A 21,811-nucleotide genomic window follows, 5' to 3' on the forward strand; every position below is an offset into this window, starting at 1 on the left:
TATTTTCCTTACACATGTTTATGATTGGGTGAAGAATCCATCAGTGGAACACAGAACATGAATCTCATGACTAAATTCCCAAACCAATGTAAAATATATTTTTTCTGTATATAAGACCTTGTGGGTAAAGCCTACATCTGCCTGTTTATTCTAGAATCTGAAAGCTAATTATTTTTTACAGCCCAAACAGCATTCCTGTGGGTGTACATGGAACCCTATGAAGATGCATTATGAGTTATGGTGTGGCTTCCTATTTACATGTGGCCAAACAACATTGTGGTGGGTCTTATTCATATTACATTTGAGAAGTCTTTATCTTTTCAATATGTAAATTAAGGAGTAAAAAGATGTAACTTACCCAAAATGTGATATTATTCAGACCTCAAATCTTAGTCTGAAAGTATTTCTCTTCTTAAAGAGGGAGCATATATTTCCCATGTTACATATTCCTTCAGAAAAAAAGGGAGCATGAATTTGGTATCATATAAATCATTCATATCTTTTCAGCATGTATGGCAATTCCTTAACATGATTATAAACAGAACTTGACAGAAATGGTAGTCACAGGCAATACTATATAGAAGGGCTTATGAGAGGAAGTGGAAACAATGAATATACTTCAAGCTAACACAATTGGTCATGAAGATTAACACCCAATATATATGAACCTACAGATTTTGAATTCTGTGGATTCTAGAAAATTAGGCAAGGAAGATAATCTAAGCAATGATCAAAGAAGGAAGGGAACATTGAAAATGACAGGTTAGTGTGAACCCAAGACAAAGTCAGGCACTGTATTTTGTTTCATAGCAAACCATGCAAAAACAAAAAGCACTTATTTACATCAGAATATTTTAGGTTGGCATTTTGAATGGGGACTGAGTGCAGTTGAATGGTGCTTCTTGGCTTTCCAATTTCCACTGATCAATGCAGGGGGTCACATGCCTCTGCAATCACCTAGCAGGTCACTTCAGGGTGGCTGAGAGCTTCCTGCGACACCTGGTTTATTCTCTATGTCGTCTCTTAACTTTAGGCAGCCTAGATTGGACTTGCTCACATGATGGTATCAAGAACTAAGAGCTGCTAGAACAGAAGCTACAAAAACATTTGAAGTCTTGGCATGGACCTCTTGCAACATAACTTCCAATAAAACTATTGGTTGAAGCAATTCATGGCCATGACCAGATTTAAGGGGAGGGGAAATAGACTCCACACAAGAAGGAGGGACTGCATAGTATTCTGCCTACTTTTTCAATCTACTAAAATTTTCACCCACCCTATTTTTCAAAGAGTAATCTCTGAGCACCCTAGAATAACATGAACAACTGTCACTTGACAAAAGTTATCCCCCTTCTGTAAAGTATTGTTAGAGCCGATTTCATGTCTCTGTTCCTAAGGCTGTAGATGAAAGGATTCAGCATGGGAGTCACCACCGTGTACATAACTGAGGCAATTGCATCCTCAATTTTGGAATTGTTTGAAGAAGGAAAGAAATATACCATGGCAAGGGTCCCATAGTATAGAAACACCACAGAGAGGTGGGAGCCACAGGTGGACAAGGCTTTACAGATTCCCTTAGTGGATGGGACTTTCAGAATGGTGGCCCCAATGCGGATATAAGAACCCAAAACAGCACTCACTGACAGGAGGACAGACAATCCTCCCTCAATAAAGATGACTAGCCCATTGAGGGAGGTGTCTGAGCATGACAACTTCAGGAGGGCTGTGAGAGCACAGAAAAAGTTGGGGATGGAATAGTCAGCACAGAAAGGCAGTTGCACCAAGAGCAGGGTGTGTAACAGAGCATGGGGACATGAGATGATCCAGCAGCCAGTCACCAGCAGGACACACAGCTCCTCCCTCATGATGGTGGTGTAGTGCAGAGGGTGACAGATGGCTACGTACCTGTCATAGGCCATCACTGAAAGAAGAAGCCCATCAACATAGGCAAATAACACGTAAAAATACATCTGGGAAATGCACCCTACATAGGGAATGGATTTGTGATTAGTATGAATATCTATTAACATCTTGGGGACAGTGACAGATGAGAAAGAAGCATCAGTGAAGGCCAAGTGGCTGAGGAAGAAGTACATGGGGGTGTGGAGGCGAGAGTCCAGCCTGATGAGCAGGATGATGAGCAGGTTCCCCAGCACCGTGGTGAGGTACATGCCCAGGAAGAGGGCAAAGAACACGCCCTGCTGTTCTGGCCGGATGGGGAGTCCCAGAAGGAGGAATTCAGACACGCTGCTCTGGTTCTTGGTTCTCATACTGCTCTTTTCTTTCTTGGGAATTATGAAATTGGGAAATGTAAGAACCTTAAAAATACGTACATGCTCATAAATTATAAGAATGCCCTTTTTAATATAAAATTACTGATTTTTAACTACACTTATATTTATTTCTCACACAGTTGATGCAAGAATCAGAAGTCTCTCACATTTTCTCTACAATGATGCATTAAGACTTCACAATAACCAATAAAGTTTGCTTTTAGGGAGGGCACATCTACATAGAAGGGCAGAAGACATTTTTCTTCATTCAAGCAATATTGATGGAATAACAGCCTTATCCCAGATAAAACAACAAGCACTGAATAGAGAACAGGAAATGTACAACTCTGTTTCTGTGTGGCAGGCTCTGTGCAGAGTAGTTTATATTTCCTCATTTAACCACAAAAAAGGCATTTGAAGTAAGAATAGTTGTTCTTCATTTACCAGTAAAAATAATCTGAATCTAAAAGAACTATAGTCATGCCCTAAGATTACAACACCTGTAAGGACTAAAAGAAGATATGGCCTGGGTTTGATTTATGACAGTTACTGGTTTTGATCCCCGCCCACTGGTGGAGATGCACGGGGACCTGTCTGCCCTTGGAAGAAATATGACCACTATTGGAAGTGAATTTAAGAAATATTTTAATAAGAATCAACAAGAAACCCTAACACATATAAGAATATGGGTTAGAGTGGACTTACTGATATTCTACTATGGAACTATTGTAACTAGCAATGGAAGAAATTGTAGCATTGATGTGGAGAAAGTGGTCACGGTAGTTGCTGATGGGATGGCAGGGAGAGGGAAGAAGAAATGTGAAGTGGGGGCATTTTCGGGACTTGAAATTGTCCTACATGATATTGCAGGGTCAGATGCTGGACATTATATATCCTGCCATAACCCACTAAATGGACTAGGGGAGAGTGTAGACTACAATGTAAACTATTATCCATGTGATATAGCAGTGCTCCAAAATATATTCGCCAAATGCAATGAATTTGCCACAATGATGAAAGAGGATGTTGATATGGGAGGAGTGGGGTGGGGTGAGGTGGGAACCTCTTATATTTTTTAATGTAACATTTTTTGTGATCTATGTATCTTCAAAAAAATACAATTTAAAATAAATGATGGGGGTAGGAGGGTGGGGAGTGAGTTATATGGGAACCTCTTATGTATTTTAATGTAAAGTTTTGTGTGATCTATTAACTTTAAATAAAAGATAATTTAAAAATAAAATAAATTTTAAAAAATAAATTAAATTAAAAAAAAGAATTAGATACATGCACACAACACACAGGTGCACACACAAGCACACTGAAACACTTAAGTTCCTGATATGGGAATTCTAGTCTCATGTGACAACACAGTAAATCTGTGGCTCAGTTACCCACACAGTCATAAAAACACAACAAACAAATAATGCACACAAAGATTGGACACACAGCACACAAGACAATACTACTACATACAAACACAAACACTGAAACAGTCACAAGACAAACAGCAAGAAATGCACGTCAAATTTCACCTATCTATAGTTCATACACTGTATCTAGACACACATAAGGAAGCACACATGAACTAACAAAATTTCACATGCATCACACACAAAGCACACAGGAAACACACCAATTGCACACATGTGCTTCCTTACATTTAGGCAGCAAACAAATGGCACATTTGGTCCCATTTGGTCCTACACATAAACCCTCATTTCGGGTGAGGGATTCCAGCCCCACAGACCTCTAAACAGCTCAGGTGAAGCAGTCAGTGTGTGAGTCACTTGGGTCCCACTCACTCTCAGACACAGTCACACAGTCAGTACCTACAAATAAAATGGATGGCAAGTACACAAAAGCAATCAGCAAACATGTACAAACGTCTCACAGACAGGCAAATAAATCTCGAAAACAGATAGTCACTTCACCCAGTAGAGGTTTCAAACCTTCTATTTTAGTTTGGTTTTAGGAAAAGTCAGAAAAGTTGTGGCCCACTTAGGGAGTACAGAGGTCTTCCTCCAGATGCTATGTTCTCATTTACTTAGCTATGATGTCAGTTCAGTGGTGAAAAAGTGGGAATTATTAAAGGAGAGCATGCCAAATATTTGAGATCAGTGCTATGGATTAAGTGAACCCAATCATGCATCAAATCAGTACACTTCCTTAATGAGAGTCTATTTGAAGCTCTGTTCTTTGTCAAAGGAGAAAAAGTTCAGACTGTGAGTCAGGTACACTACCATACACACCATCACACCACTGTAGCATACATACGCACACACATAGACTGTACTAACCAAGAAATATGCATATACTTAAATTACACTTGCAAATAACCCTCTAGAAATACATATGCAGATTTATAATCTACAAATATATCTTGCCTAATGAAAAACTCCCAGCTCACTCTGAATTTTGCCAGTCCTTGGTAAGCTCAGACACCTTCTGATCCACTTCCCTGAGTCTCCACTTCAGTTGATACCCAGAACAAAAGATTAAGTGGAAGACTGCTAACCCACAGGCTCGAGAGCTGTCTATGTATGAACTTGAGCTCCAGAATAATGAGCAGTGTTTCCTTTTTACCAATATAGAGGACTCAAAATGTCCCTAAGCTCCTGGCCAAAGAAATAATCTAGTAGGCTAATTGCCTCCAATTTCCTATCAGACCTTGGGGAGGTGCCTGGGTGGGTACTGGAGAGACTGGACTAGTCAAGTCACCAGAGAGATTGTTATAAGGGACACCCAGGGCTTCTCAGGGCCTGCAAAGAGATCTAATTGACAGCAATAGTAGCCTAGGCATCCTTTGAATTTGATCTAGCCAAAGCATTGGATCAGACAAAACTGGAGCTGGGTCCAGTTCATTATGCCTGGCATTAATTGTTATAGTACTCTGTACTATTTTATTTAGATACAAATAGGCCAATTCATTGTAAGTAAATTAGTAGCATAGACAATTCTACAGTAACTCTGAAAATGTTAAAACGTAAGTAAGAAGATAAAAGGAAATAATAAGCAGAGTACATTTTCTACTAATTGATAAATGTGATAAACCCTGAAAAGTTGGCAAAAACTTCCTAATATATTTTAAAACAGAAATAAGATTTGGAAAAAACTCAGATAAACTCAGCAAAAAAAGTGAAAAATTCCCATTCCAAATACTGAAACAGTAATTGAGCATGAAAAATAAGTTTCCTTAAAATAAATGCATTTAAAACAGACTAAAGCAGTCCATGGCCCTTAACTTTCCAAAATTTCAATATTCCCTAAGTTCTATCACGAAGACACAATAGACTGGGTTTTATAGAAGTCTTCTGGAATATAAAAGCTTACTAAAATCAGAATAGAAAGGTCTTTCCCTTTTTCTGTATGATATTCAATTTGCTAAAATTGGGGGTGAATTTTGTATCTATATTTGTGAGAAACATTAGTGGATAGTATCCATTATTGCAGCGTGTATATCTGGTGTTTGTAGTACGATAATGCTGGCCTCATGGAAGGAGTAGGGAAGTGTCCCCGTTTCCCAGGTGCTAAAACATATATCATACAATGGATTGGCTTGAACACAGGGAATTTATTGGATCATGGTTTTGAGGCTATAAGAGGAAGCAAAATAGAAAAGTTATCACAGCAAAGCTTTCTCCCTGAACACTGTTATGTTCAAGACTGGCTGCTGGTGATCCTAGCAGGACCTTGTTTTTTCTGTTACATGGTGATGACTTCTCCTTTCTCTTCAAGGTCCCCTTGATTTTGGCTTCTTGCACCTCCTCCTGGTTTTGTTTTTATTTCTGAATCTCCTCTACTTGTAAAAGACTCCAGCAATCTGGATTAAGACCCATCCTGTTTCAGGTGACCACACATACACAAAAAAAACTTCTTCAAAACCTCCTCCTTACAATGGGCTAACAATATTGTAAATCAACATTAAGAACACGTTTTTTCTGGGATACATAAATTAACCTTTCACAGAGAGTATTCTGTCCCCTTCATTGTTTTAGAAGAGTTTAAATACAATTGGTATTATTTCTTCATTAAACGATTAATAGCATTTACCATGACCATCTTTCCCTGAAGGATTATCTGGTAATGTTTCTGATGAGAAATTCAAAATCTTTAATTGATATAGAATTGTTCAATTTACCAATATCTTGTTTCTATTCTAGTTTTGTCAATATTATTGCTATATAATTGACATACAATAAATGACAGATACTTAAAGTGTAAAATCTGATAAGTTTTGACATATGGATACACTCAGAAACCATCACAATAATCAAGTTAGCAAAAATAACCAAAACCCTCAAAGATTTCCTCATTCCACTTTGTAGGGCATTCCTCCCATAATTCTCTTCTTCACACCCTTTTCTTTATTAAATATCTGCCGAAGATCTTTTTGCCTCATGGCTTAGAATCCTTTGAATTACACAGAATAACAAAAAGATTTTTGCTTCAGCAGAAATACAGCCAGTCAGAATGAGACGGGAGAGGAAGGGGGCAAAATGAAGGTACAATGATCCTATGGACTGAAAAATAGTGCAAAGGTCTAGGTTTGATAGGACCTTGTAGTTGTCAGCCTAAAGGGTGCTGATGCAAAGTACCAGAAGTCAGTTGGCTTTTATAAAGGATATTTATTTGGGTAGCAGCTTACAATCACAAGGCCATAAAAGAGTAAGTTACGTCCTTCACCAAAGTTTGTTGCCATATGTTGGAACAAGATGGCTGCCGGTCTCTGTGAGTGTTTGGCCTTTCTCTCCGTCCTAAGGCTCTGTGGTCCCAGCTTCTTCTGATCTCAGTTGTAGGCTGGAGGGCTCCTTCTATGAAGCACTCTCTTTTACTGGGGCCTCTGTGCTATCTAATGAGCAGTCTCTATTCCTCTGTGTATCTCTCCTGTGTACTAATTTCTGTGTTCTCCTTCTCCGTGTATTTACTTCCCTGGGCTTCAGCATCAAAAACTAAAACTCTCTCTTCTGCCATGTCAAGTCCCCACCCACCAAAGGGGCAGGGACTAAATGTCCTCCTGACATAGCCAAATCAAAGCCATAATCCTAATTTAATCAAGTAAAAGTGAAACTTCTGAATTTAATACAATCTAATATGCCCAAAGGAACAAACCAGTTTACAAGCACAACCCAATATCTATTTTTGGAATTCATAAACGATACCAAAGTGCCACAGACTTCCCTAAGAAAATAAAGAGGCAGCACATCCATGGCACATCCCAGTGTTCTGAGAGAGCATGACTAAGCTGCCAGAAACAAAACACCAGAAATGATTTGGCTTTTGCAATAACTTGCAAGCTTACAGTTTTGAGGCTGAAAAAAATGTCCAAATCAAAGCAACATCAGGCAATGCTTTCTTCCTGAAGACCAGCAGCTGGTTATCCTGGATACATGCAAGATACATGGTGCTGTCTTCTGGTTTCTCCCTTCTCTTCCATATTTTCATTGCTTTCAGCTTCTTGCATTCATGGTTTTCTCTGTTTTTACCTAGCTTTCATTCTCTTATAAAGGACTCAGTTAAGAGAATTAAAATCCAGTCTGGGCCATGCCTCAACTGAAGTAATCTAATCAAAAGGTACTACTTATAATAGGTTTACACCACTGGAATGGATTAACTTTAAGAGCTTACTTTTTTCAGGTCTGCACAATTTCAAACCATCACATTCCACCCTCTGGACCTCAAAAAGACTTGTTCCTTTCTTATTCAAAATACATTCATTTTTCACAATATCCCAAAAGCCTTAAATCATTTCAGTAAGTATACTAAATATAAAGCCTCAGCAAAATCAGTTTTTAAGTATGGTCTGTCTGGGAATAAAATTCCCCTCTGGCTTTGGAGCAGTAAGATGTAGAGAACAGAATATCTACTTCCAAAATACAATGGAGGGACAGCCATAGAATGAAAGTTCCAATTTCCTTATGGAGAAATTGTAAGGAAAACAGGGGTCATGGATCCCAAACAATTCCAAAACCCTGCAGGGAATGCATCATTAGATTTCAAGATTTGATAGTAATCTATAAAATGATTTCTTATCCTCTAGCCTTATGGAGCAACAACTGCAACTTTCTAAGTGCTTTCTCAGTGGACCTGACCTCCCCAAACACTGTTATGAAGACCCAATGTCTTTAGTCATTGGAGTGATGGCCAGATTCTTGGCTCCACCCTCATCTAGCATCAGGGTGGCAACTGGTCTCCAGGTTCCATCTTCCTCAAGCATGGGGGTGGTTGCCAAATTCTGGGCTCCACCCTCATCAACATTGGGGTGCATCCAGCTTCACCACAATCCCCAAGGAATCTGAGAAACTTGGGTGGTAACATTATTCTTGGTTAATGGGACAAAAGGCCCATTCTTTCCAATCTCTGGGGCATACTCAGACTTTCCACCTAGTTGGGTGAATCTGCTCTTGGCCCAGCTCTTTAGTCCAGACCTCAGCTTTCATGGTTCTGCTGTGGAAGTCATTTTTCCTTAAATCTGTCCCTTTCTGTCCCTTGTAGTCCTGTCTAGCAATTGTTCTGTTCATACAGAGCTCATAAAAGATATTGGTTTTTGCACGTACCATACAAAGGTCCCAACCATCAGACAGTAGGATTTTCCACAAATCCTTTCTGGATAACTGCATTTCCAATGGTGACTTGCACTTAAATGGCTGACTGTTTCCATGTTCAGTTAAATTCTCACATAGGAGCACTAATCTCTGGGGACCCATTTTCTTGAAGCTCAGAATTTTCCAAACCATCAATTTCTTGTTTCTTTGTTCTCAGGAGATTAGTTCTTAAATCCCTTTCCTCTTGCTTTTTTACTATAAGCTGCAAAGAGAAGCCAGCCCACACTTTCCACATTTAGTTTGGAACTCTTCTCAAATTTTACCATCCATCTGATATCAGGACTCAATCATGCCAAATTCTCTGCCACTTTCAAACAAGGATCACCTTTCTTCCAGTATGCAATTATACATTCATCGTTTCTGTCTAAGTCACCATCAGAATGCCTTTAACATCCATGTTTCTACCAACAGCCTATTTAAAGCAATCTGGGCCTTTTCTGTCAAGCATCTTACAATTCTTCCAGAATCTATCACTTACCCATTTATAAAGCCATTCACACATTTTTGGTATTTGTAATAGTGGCACCCACTCCTAGTACCAAAATCTATTCTAGTTTGTTAAGCTGCCAAAAGCAAAATACCAGAAATGTATTGACTTTTACTTGGGAATTTATTAACTTACAAGCTTACAGTTTAAGGCTGAGAAAAAATGCACAAATCAATTCATCATCATGCAAAGCTTTCTTCACAAAAACTGGCTTCCTGTGGTTCTGGATCCCTCTATCACATGGCGAGGCACCTAGCAGCCTCTGCTGGTCTCTTCTTTCTTTCCAGGTTTTGTTATTTTCAGCTTCTTCTGTGGCTTACTCTCTCTTTGTCTGAATTCCATTCTCTTATAAAGGTCTCCAGTATTAGGATTAAGACCCATCCTGGGCTATTCCTCACTGAAGCAACCTAAACAACAGGCACTACTTACAATAGGCTTATGCCAATAGGAATAGATTAACTTAAAGGACATACTTTTCTGGGGTCCATACATCTTAAACCATTATGATATTCTTTTAAAGCAAAGGGAGCACAGTTATTAGGTTGATGGTACAATCAGTACCCTTGGGTCTTATTGATGTGATTATAAATAAAATATTTCTTCCCACTGTATTATATATTCAAAGACTAATCAGGCATTCAGCCAACATGGCAGTGAAAGATGCTCCAGGGATCCATTTCCCCGTAGAATTTTTTAACAACTAGCAAAACTAGCAGTGAAATCATCTTCAAATTTCTGGAAAAGAGCTAAAAGTTTGTAGCAACTGTGTGAATGTTGAGCCAAGAAAATGCTACTTCAAAAATATGTTTGAGGAACTCCAGGCATCTTTGCTGAACCCTATCTTTCCCCTGCCTCAGTGCAATGTGGAGCTTGCCTGCACTCCTTTTTTTGGGTTACTTGGCTTGATCCAGAGGGAGAGGGAGCAGAGTAATCCCTATGAATATATTTGGGTGCCTGTATGTTGATGCTGATTGTTGGGTGGCAGCTTGAAATACACAACTAGGATATGTGTCTCTAGTTTGTCCTTCCAAAAAGTGCCTTGCTGATAAAACATTCAGTTACAGCTAAAGCATTGTAAGAAAGTTTAGACACTGCAAGCTAGGCAAAGGATTCCTGCTCTAAATCACACAATAGAGCACTCTGGAGGTGGCCAGAGACTAGTTCAGAGGGATGGTAGGGACCTTGAGCCCCCTTTAAATGTGGGAATTCTGAAGGCCATAAACATGTACAATAGAATATTATTCACAAATAAAAAAGTAATGAAGATCTGATACATACATAAGGTTGATGATATTTGAAGACATCATGTTGAGTTAAGTAAGCAAGAAACAAATGGACAAACTTTGTATGAATTCAATGATATAAAATCATTAGAATTTATAGTTTGAAGCCAGAGTATTTAAGCTTGACTGGTTCACAGGATGAGGGGCCAGGTAGGTTAGAAAATTGAGAGAATCTTTAAATGGCAGAGTTTCTGTTTGGAGTGATGGAAAGCTTTGCTAATGGACAGTGGTGATGGCAGTACACCATTATAATTTTTAAAGCCATAGAACTGTACAATCCCATCAATGAACATTAAAGTAAACTAAAGACTGCTGTATTAATTACAACAATATGATTTCATCAATTGTAACATAAGTGCCACAAAATGCAAATTGTTAACAAGGAAATCTGTGTTTGAGGTGGTGGGATACATGGAAACTCTGCGTTGCTGCAAAATTTTTCTGCATACCTATAATTTCTCTAAATAAAAAAACTCAGATTAATTTAGTTTCCTTTTATAGATTGTTAGATATTTCCTATACAAAATAAGAATGAATGATTGATAATAATAATTGTAAAAATGTGAGGATGAATATAGATGATGGTAACTCATTATACTGAGCATAACTAACACAACTGATTTATAAATTGAGTTGAGGCTGAATGAGGTAGTCTGTGGATATAAACGTCAATTGAAAGGAAACTAAGGAATAGTCTAGGGAATGTGCTGCATAGTGATTTCGATGGTGGATGAAGATTGTGGTTAATAGTATAAATATAAGAATACTCTTCTTTTACAAAGTACTAAGAATATGGTGATATATGGGGAAATTATAACTAACAATTTATGGATGATAGCAGGAATATTGTAATATTTTTCAGCAATGACAAGAACATATCAGTTCAATCCTAATGGAGAATAGGGAAGTACAAAGGAGCATGGGATTTTTCCTTTTGGAGTAATGAGAATATTCTAAAATTTACTGAGGCAATGACAACACAACTCTGTGATGAAAATGAGAGGCACAGAGATTACACATTGAATGGATTGTACAAAGCACGAGACTATATAATACAAGGAATTCAGTAGTGGATGATAGACTGTGGTTAACAGGACATATATGAGAACATTCTCTCATGAACAGTAACAAACATATAATACTAATAATGTAGGGTGTTAATAATTGGCTGGTGTGGGAGTTTGATATTATTTATGAGTTCCAAAAAGAGATATTATTTTTGTAAACTGGTCTGTCCTTCTGGGCATGATACGCTTTGATTTAAATTCAAAGGTTTTACATTGACTTGATTAAATCAAGGTTAGGGCTTTGATACAACCATATCATTAAGGTGTACAGAGTTGAGTCCCTGCTATAAACAGGTGCTCAATCAAGAACACAGAAATAGATACAAAGAAAAGAACACAGGAAGACAGCATCATAGGCATGGGAAAGGCCCTGGGAAGAGAGACGAATCTGATAATATGAAGCTGAAGAGAGCAGAGCAGCTGAAAAGCCCTGAGAAATGGGGCTTATACCAGCTTACAGCTGAGATTAGAAGAAGCTGGGACCATGGAGCCTTAAGAGGAGGAAGGGAGGCTAAATCCTCATAGACATTTCCTGCCATCCTGCTTCAACACATGGCAAATGACTTTAGGTAACAAAATACCTCTAATAATACCTTGATTTGGACTCTTAGGACCTTGTAAGCTTCTGCCCCAAAGAAATACCCTTGTGAAAGCCAACAGATTTCTGGTACTTTGCATCAGTGTCCTTTTGGCAGACTAATACATCTGGGTTGGGGAGGGAATACACCAAATGTTAGATATGGGATATAGATTGTAGTCATATTTTGATGATGCTTTTTCATATCTTGTAACAAATATTTCATAGTAATGCAAGGTGTTATAGATGGTGTGATAATGGGAGCCCAGTAGGATGATATGCATGTTTGTTTTGTAAGTTTACAACTTTTACTCTATACTTATTGTTTATGTATGTTCATGCATGAGTGATATATTTCAATGAAATTTTATTTAAAAAAAAGAATAAGTAAACAATAGACTGCTATTCTAGAATGGGTATAAACAGATGGAAAAGGAAGAAAAACTAGTGACATTCTCAGTAAACTGACTAGAAGTTAGCAAATTGGCCATACTTGATAATGTTCCCTTAAAAACAGTGACCTAGGACATTAGAGAAAATGATGGATTCTCCCAGAATTTCTGAGAGACCATCTGTGTGGAGTTTCTCTCTGACATTTGCCAGTATCTTTTTTTTTTTTTTTTTTGGCACTTCCAATTGAGATAAGACATGACTACACCATTTCCCACATTAGAATTGCTCAATGTGGATGGTGGCGAATCCACCTTTAAAATATTTGAGAAGATGAAATGGTGTAAAACACATCACATACATAGATTATCTGGCATTTACTAAGCCTTCATTAATATAGTTATTTTATTATTATTATTTACAGGCTGTGGAAGTTTGAGATTATTTATGAATCCCCAAAAAGAGAGATTATGTTTATAAACTAATCTATTCCTCTGGGTATGACACACTTTGATTGTATTAGATTCAGCTGAGATATTTTCAATTTAATTATGTTAAGAGTAGGGCTTTGATTCAATCATGTCAGTAGGGTATAATTCAGGTTGAGTCCCTGCTCCCTTGGTGGGCCTGTATAAATGGACACTCAATCAAGAAGACACATGAAGAAGACATGGAAGAGGAGAGAACTTTGTCATTTTGGTCCTTACATGAGACAGAAAGGAAAAGGCTCAAACAACTAAAGCCAGAGGAAAAAAGATGAGCCATTTGCCTGATAGCTTTCACCTAAAGAGAGCAAAGCAGCTGAGAAGCTGAGAAGGTCCAAGAGACCAGGCAGAGATCACCACCTTCTTGCTTCAACTAGTGGCAACTGACTTTGGTAAAAAAACAGCCTTGAGTAGAACTCTTTAGGGTCTTGTAACTGTAAGTTTTACCCCAAATAAATACCCTTTTAAAAAGTCAACCAATTTCTGGTACTTTGCATGAGCACTCTTTTAACTGACTAATACACAGACCTACTGCTTTTTGCTGCTCATGCATACATGCACCTTTTGTTTCATAGCCATTGTAGTTCAGCATAGCTATGTTATGCAAACCAAAAGGAAAGAGTAATCCATGACTTTTATCTTTCTCTCACAGTGCTTTCTATTCATCAGCAACTCTTGTTCTAACTTCCAACTACATTGTCAACTCCACTGCTTCCAGTATCGACTGAAAACCCACCATTTCTTCTACTCAAGACCTGTTTACTACTCTCTATTCTGAACACAGCAGACCGAACAATATTTTTTCAAGCCGATTTATGCTGTTCATAAGCTGAAAGGTTTCCAAGATATTAACAAATAATTCATAGGAAAAATCAAATTACAAAGCTCTTAAGATCTGAAGTCCCATTTGCTCTAAAATAATCTCAGATTATTTTTTCTACCTCCTTATTCATTTTCAGTCACTCTAAACTACTTTCAATTCCTGGAGCATACCCAGCACTAGCTCTTCCCAGCAGCATTCAATGGTTGTCTCCACTCCCTGGAATGTTTTACCTTCAAATATCATCACAGCTCACTACCATGAACCCTTCATACTTTGTTCAAATATCACCTTCTCAATGAAAATAATCTTCACTGAACCACTTAAAATGGGAACCTATTCCCATCAATCTTGATCTCTTAACAAAGCTGGGTTTTTCATTTTTATTTTTTCCTTTTTTTTGGCACTAAGCTACATATACAACTCTCTCTACATCCTTTCCAACACTTGTAGTTGTCCAACCTTTTAATAGTGGCCATTCTAATAGGTATGAAATGATATCTCATTACAGCTTTGATTTGCATTTCCCTAATCACTTGTGATGTTGAACATTGTTTTGTGTGGTTTTTTTGCCATTCATATTTTTTTTTTTTGGCCAATTGTCTACTCAAGTCTTTTCCCCATTTTTTAATCAGGCAGTTTGTCTTGTTATTTTTGAGTCATAGTATCTCTTTACATATCATGGATATTAAACCCTGATTGGATGTGTGATTTCTAAATAGTTTCTCCCATTGAGTGGTTTGCATTTCACCCCTTTGACAAAGTCCTTTGAGATACAAAAGTTTTTAATTTTGAGGAGGTCTCATTTATCTATTTTTTCTTTTTTTTGCTTGTTCTTTAGTTGTAAGTTTTTATAAACTACCACCTACCACAAGATCTTGAAGATGTTTTCCTATATTTTATTCTAGGAATATTATGGTTGTCACTTTTATATTATGTCATTGATCCATTTTGAGTGATTTTTGTATAAGATGTGAGATAGGTGTCATCTTTCTTTCTTTTGGATATGGATATCCTGTTCTCCCTGCACCATTTGTTGACTAGATAGTTCTGGCCCAGCTGGGAGGGCTTGAGAGTCTTGCCAAAAATCACATAACCATAGATGTAAGGGTCTATTTCTGAGTTCGCACTTTGGTTCCATTGGTCAATGTGTCTGTCTTTATACAAATACCATGCTATTTTTATCACCGTAGCTAAGTAATATGCTTTAAAGTAAGGAAGTGAGAGTCCTCCCACTACATTCTTCCTTTTTAAGACACTTTTGGATGTTCAGGGGTCCTTACCTTTCTGAATAACTTTGATAATAAGCTTTTCCATTTATGAAAAAACAAAAGTACTGTTGAGATTTTTATTGGGCATGCATTGAATCTGTAAATTGGTTTGGGTAGTATTGACATCTTAACAATATTTAGTCTTCCCATTCATGAACATGAAATTTCCTTCCATTTATAGATGAGAATTCTTTGATTTCTTTTTTTTTTTTTTTTAGGAGAGAGTGGTAATTGAACCCAGTAGCTAGTACATGGGAAGCTGGGGCTCAAGCCACTGAGCTATATCAGCTCCCCTTCTTTGGTTTCTTTTAACAATGTTTTGTGTTTTTCTGAATACAGGTCCTTTATGTCCTTGGCTAAGTATATTCCTAAATATTTGATTCTTTTAATTGCTATTATAAATGGAATTTTTTTCTGATTTCCTCCTTAAATTGCTCATCAGTATAGAAATGCTATTGATTTTTGCATATTAAGCTCATATCCCACCACTTTGCTGAACTCATCTATTAGTTCTAGAAGATTTCTTGTGTTTTTCAAGATTTTCTAGATATAGGAGCATATCGTCAGTGAATAGTGAAAATTTTACTTCTTTATTTCCTATTTGGTTGACTTCTATTTCTTTATCTAGTCTAATTGCTCCTGCTAGAACTTCTAGCACAATAATGAATAACAATAGTGACAGTGGGCATCCTTGCCTTGTTTCTGATCTCAGCAGGAAACCTCTCTTTCACTGTTCAGTGCAATGCTAGCTGTAGGTTTTACATATATGCACTTTACCATATTGAGAAAGCTTCCTTCTACTTCTTCTGTTTTTATCAAGAAAGGATGCTGTAATTTGTCAACTGCCTTTTCTGCATCAGTTGAGAAGATCATGTAATTTATTTCAATTTATTAATGTGGTTTATTACACTAATTTATTTTCTTGTGTGGAACCACCCTTTTATACCTGGGATAAAATCCATTTGATAATGGTATATAATTCTTTCAGTGTGCTTTGGGATTCAGTTTACAAGTATTTTACTGAGGATTTTTGTATCTATATTCATTAGAGACATTGGTCTGTCATTTTCTTTTTTCATAGTATCTTTTTTTCCTTCTTTATTTTCTTTTAAATGTTACATTCAAAAAATATGAGGTCCCCATATACCCCCCACCCCACCCATGGCACCCATCGCACATCAACAAACTCTTCCATCATAGTGGCACATCCACTGTACCCAGTGAATACATTCTGGAGAGCCACTGCAGACAAGGACAGTGGTCCGCATTATAGTACAAACTCTCCCCCAGTCCACCCAGTGGGCCATGACAGGACATACAACATCCAGCATCCGTTCCTGCAGCACCACCTAGGACAACTCCAAATCCTGAAAATCCCCCACACCATATCTCTTCTTCCCTCTCCCAACCATCAGCAGCCACCATAGCCACCCTCTACACATCACTACTACAATTTCTTCCCTTACTAATCACAATATTTCCCCAGCAGAACACCAGTAAATCCACTCTAATCCATAATCTATTCCTCCATCTTGTGGACCTGGGATGGCTATGTCCAGTCCCCCTCTACATCAAGAGGGGGTTTAGATTTCACATGGATGATGGATGCAATTCTCCTGCTGGCAGCTGTAGGCACTCTTGGTTCCCTGGTGTGGGGGTTGACCCTCTTCGCCTCCTGTCAGCTGGCCAGGGTAAGTCCAAGAAACCAGAGGGTAGGAGCTGAAAGTCTGCTGAGGCCCAGGGCTTGGCCATCACATGGACTGCTCAGAGATTCAGGTCTCCTGAGTATACACCAACCCAAATGTCAACCACAGGTCCAGTAAAAGTAACAGAAGAGACATGTGTAGAAAGGTCATATCTGAGTCCAACTCCATTACACTCAGGAACACAAACTCCAAAGTAGGGCCAACTGACATGGCCCTGAACTCCAGAGCCATCTGCCTTGACCATAGAACCTTTGGGTCGCTGCAGCCCTCAGGAGAACCAGCACCTGGGTTTCCATCTACCTTGGCTGTCTCTGGTACTCTGCTGAGGCATGCATAAGCATCACCCCCTGATGACCTCCCGGCTCTTTTTTGGAGACTCTTAGCCATATAAACTCACTTGTCCTTTCCATTTCCCCCTTTTTATCCAAAGTCAAAAAGCAGTTTTTAACACCTGATATTACATGTAGGCTGAGATATTCTGCCGGTCTGAGCTGACCTCTTTGTTCGTGGTCTTTCTGTAGTTACATCATCAGCTGGTGCTTGGTAGTAAGCCCTTGGTGCCTAGGAGCCTCATCCTTGGGAGTCATATCCCATGCTGGGGGGAAGGCAATGCATCTACATGCTGAGTTTGGTGTAGAGAGTGGTCACATTTGAGCAACATGGAGGCTCTCAGGAGGTAACTCTTAGGCACCCCACAGCTCTAGAGCTAGTTCATATTTCAGGCACACAGGCTCATAATCATAGCCATCAGTATCAAGGGCTCATCGTTGGACCATCCATCTTTATTGGTCTTTGCCATTGCACTTGGGGGATTGTTGTTATTCCTTTGAGGAATGAGATAGAGCTCCCCTGGTCAGGAACTCAGCACTCTCTTATCTGTCATTTCCAACTGAAACTATTATGAAAATATCCAAACCTTTCTATGTACCCTGTATATATGCTCTGGAGAACTCCCTCCCAATCATGTGCCCCCCACTAATGACACCCTACACAAGTGCTCCTCCCCCACCATAGTTGAACCTATCTGTAGTCCAAAACTTCTTCAAAAAGGAAGCCCAATATATTGCCAGAATCTATTAATAGAAAAATGGAATATAGTGATGGGTTTAAAGGTTAGATATAGAATACATAGAAATTAAGAAAAATTAAATAAAGGAAAAATAAATTGGGATATCAAAGAAATGAAAAATCTTTGTTTTTGACATTTTGCTTTTCATCACTGCTACAGGTGTTGCCCTTTATGTACAGTGGCAAGGCAGTTTCTTCCATTTCTTCCTCAGTGTCTACCTCCTTTCTTTCTTTTTTATTTCCAGATTATTAAGTTTCTCTTGACATAAGTTTTAGGTCACAGTAATTCACATATACAATATATAGTATTCCAACATATGCAACATCAAATCCTTTGTCCCTTCCCCAACAATGATCTTTTTACATGTTCATATTATATTTGCTGCAGTTAATGAACAGATATTGAAACGATAGCTTTCAAACATGATTCCATTTGGGTTTACATCATGGTTTATGTTTTAGACTATACAATTTTCTAAATTTTTAGTTATCTTATGTTTTACATTATGGTTTACATTTTAGCCTATACACTTTTATACATTTTTGGTGTAATTTAACATGATCTATATCCATCATGGCATGATCTTGTGAAACGCTTCCATTGCCCCACAGTTACCCTGATTCCATGTATTCAACACCTCTTTCCCCCTCCCCTCAGGGCCCACCATGACAATCAATCTTCATTACTTGAGGGACCATATTCAGAGATACTTGCAACAATGTTGAGGACTTGACATACTTGACTGCCCTAACCTATTGGGAGCCACCCATTCTCTCAAAGATACAATTCCCTCTGTTTGAGAACATCAATCCTCCCCAGGATGTGGGTATATCTTCACTCTCATTGCATGGGTCTCCACCTAATGATATAATCCACTATCACACAATGAGCACTCACTCACACACTCCCCAGAAGCTTGCCCTGTGTCAGAAGCCCCCTCCCTTAAGCATCCCAAACAGGCAACCTTCCACATTACATTCTCTAAAGAGTTTTCTCTGCACCACAATTTCAACCACATACCTGACAATCTCCCATGATCAAATGTTCCCCTCACCGTCTCCCCAATTTCTTGGGCAATCTGACCCACCCTCTCATCCCTAGTGCCCCTAAAGCCTACACAGCCCCACCCAAAGTTATCCCTATGCCCCCGTTTTATCCCTTCCCTGTACAAATACTTACCTCCAGCTTATTTTTCATAGATTTCATCCAAGGAGCTGTCAACTCACAACCTGCCTCTACCCTCCAACTACCTTAAAGTTTATCATCCAGTCTCTAGCTCTCTGAGACAACTTGATTTACTTACTTCATATCAGAGAGGTCATGTAATATTTGTCCTTCGATGCCTGGGTTGCTTCACTCAACATAAGGTTCTCAAGATTCATCCATGTTATCACATGTGTTTGTACTGTATTTGTTCTTATAGCTGAGTTGTATTCCATTGTATGAATATGCCACATTTTATATATCCATTCATCTGTTTCAGGGCATTTGGGTTGATTCCAACTTTTGGCAACAGTGAATAGTGCTGCTATGAACATTTGTGTGCATGTATCAGTTTGTGTCGTTGTTTTCAAAACTTCTGGGTGTATACCCAGCAGTGGAATTGCTGGGTCATATGGCAAATCTATAGCTAGTTTTTTAAGAAACTGCCAAACTGTCCTCCAGAATGGCTGAATCCTTCTGCATTCCCACCAGCAGTGTATGAGTATTCCCATTCCTCCACATCCTCTCCAACAATTATAGTCTTCTGATTTTTTGATAGCTGCCAGTCTTATGGGAGTAAGATGGTATCTCATTTTTGTTTTGATTTGCATTTCCCTAATAGCTAGGGATTTTGAGCATTTTTTCATGTGTTTTTTAGCCATTTGTATATCATCTTTGGAGAAGTGTCTGTTCAATCTTTTTCCTATTTTTTAAATGGGCTGTTTGTCTTTTTATTTTCAAGATATAGGAGTTCTTTATATATGCAAGATATAAGTCTTCTATCAGATATATGGATACCAAATATTTTCTAGCATTGTGTAGGCTCTCTTTTCACTTTCCTCACAAACTCCTTTGAGATGCGGAAGACTTTAATTTTGAGGAAGTCCCATTTATCTATTTGTTCTTTTGTTGCTCATGCTTTTAGTGTGAAGTTCATGAAGCTGTTTCCTATTACAAGGTTCTGTAGATGCTTCCCTACTTTGCTTTCCAAGGTCTTTATGGCCTTGGGTCTTACATTTAGGTCTTTGATCCATCTTGAGATGATTTTTGTATAAGGTGTAAGTTGGTAATCATCTTTCATTCTTTTACATATGGATATCCAGTTCTCCAGGCACCATTTGTTGAAAAGGCCATTCTCTACCAGTTGAGAGGGTTTGGTGGCCTTGTCGAACACCATATGGCTGTATAAATGAGGATCTATACCAGAACTCTCTATTCGGTTCCATTGGTCAATGTGTCTATCCTTGTGCCAATACCATGCTGTTTTCACTACTGTAGCTTTGTAGTATGTTTTGACGTCAGAAAGTGTGATTCCTCCAATTTCATTTTTCTTTTTCAATATGTCTTTGTCTATTCAGAGCCTCTTTTCTTTCCAAATAAATTTCATAGTTTCTCTAGTTCATTAGAGAATGATGTGTTGATTTTCATTGGGATTGCATTGAATCTGTAGATCAGTTTTGGTAGGATAGACATCTTAATAATATTTAGTCTTCTTATCCATGAACAGGAAATATTCTTCCATTTATTTAGGTCTTCTTTGATTTCCTTGAACAGTGTTGTATAGTTTTCTGTGTATAAGTCTTTTATCTCCTTAGTTAAATTAAATTCCTAGGTATTTGATTTTTTTATTTACTATTGTGAGTGGTGTTTGATTCCTGATTTCCTTCTCAGATTGCTCATTATTGGTGTACAGAAATGCTAGTGATTTTTGTGCATTTATCTTGTAACCTGTCACTTTACTGAACTCATTTATAAGTTCTAGAAACTTTGTTGTAGATTTCTCAGGATTTTCTATATATAGGATCCTATCATCTGAAAATAGTGAAATTTTGACTTCTTCCTTTCCAATTTGGATGCCTTTTATGTCTGGTTCTTGCCTCAGCGCTTGAGCAAGTACTTCTAAGACTAAGTTAAATAGGAGGGGTGATAGTGAGCATCCTTGTCTTTTTCCTGATCTTAGAGGGAAAGATTTTAGGATTTCACCATTATAAATGACGTTATGTGTGGTTTTTTTCATATATACTCTTTATCATGTTCAGAAAGTTTCCTTCTATTCCAATCTTTTGTAGTGTTTTTATCAAGAAAGGGTGCTGTATTTTGTCAAATGTTTTTTTCTACATCTATAGATATGATCGTATGATTTTTTTTCTTCAATCTGTTTATGTGGTGTATTACACTAATTGATTCTCTTATGTTGAACCATCCTTGCATACCAGGAATGAAACTCACTTGGTCATGGTATATAATTGGTTTAATGTGTTGTTGAATATGATTAGCAGTATTTTGTTGAGGATCTTCACGTCAAGGTTCATTAGAGAAACTGGTCTGTAATTTTCCTTTCTTGTGGTGTCTTTGTTTGGCTTTGGCACTAGAATAATGTTGGCATCATAAAATGAGTTAGGCAATGTTCCTTCTGTTTTGATTTTTTGGAAAAGTTTAAGCAAGATTGGTGTTAGTTCTTTCTGGAATGTTTTGTAGGCTCTTTTTAGTTGGGAAGTTTTTAATGACTGATTCTATCTCTTTACTTGTGATTGGTTTGTTGAGATTGTCAACTTCTTCTTTTGTAAATGTAGGC

General features: G+C 38.0%; 1 protein-coding gene across 1 annotated transcript in view; it reads right to left on the reverse strand.

Annotated features, from left to right (window-relative positions):
* Nucleotides 1-1,328: 1,328 nt before the first annotated feature.
* LOC101411218 (olfactory receptor 1J4-like) overlaps nucleotides 1,329-21,811 on the reverse strand; it is a 56,326-nt gene continuing 35,843 nt past the window's right edge. Inside the window, exon 2 of the mRNA XM_004482564.3 lies at nucleotides 1,329-2,271. Within this exon, the coding sequence (XP_004482621.3) occupies nucleotides 1,329-2,271 (943 nt within the window). The remainder of the gene's footprint in view (nucleotides 2,272-21,811) is intronic.

The sequence above is a fragment of the Dasypus novemcinctus genome, chromosome 8, assembly GCF_030445035.2.
Source record: "Dasypus novemcinctus isolate mDasNov1 chromosome 8, mDasNov1.1.hap2, whole genome shotgun sequence".
NCBI lineage: Eukaryota > Metazoa > Chordata > Mammalia > Cingulata > Dasypodidae > Dasypus > Dasypus novemcinctus.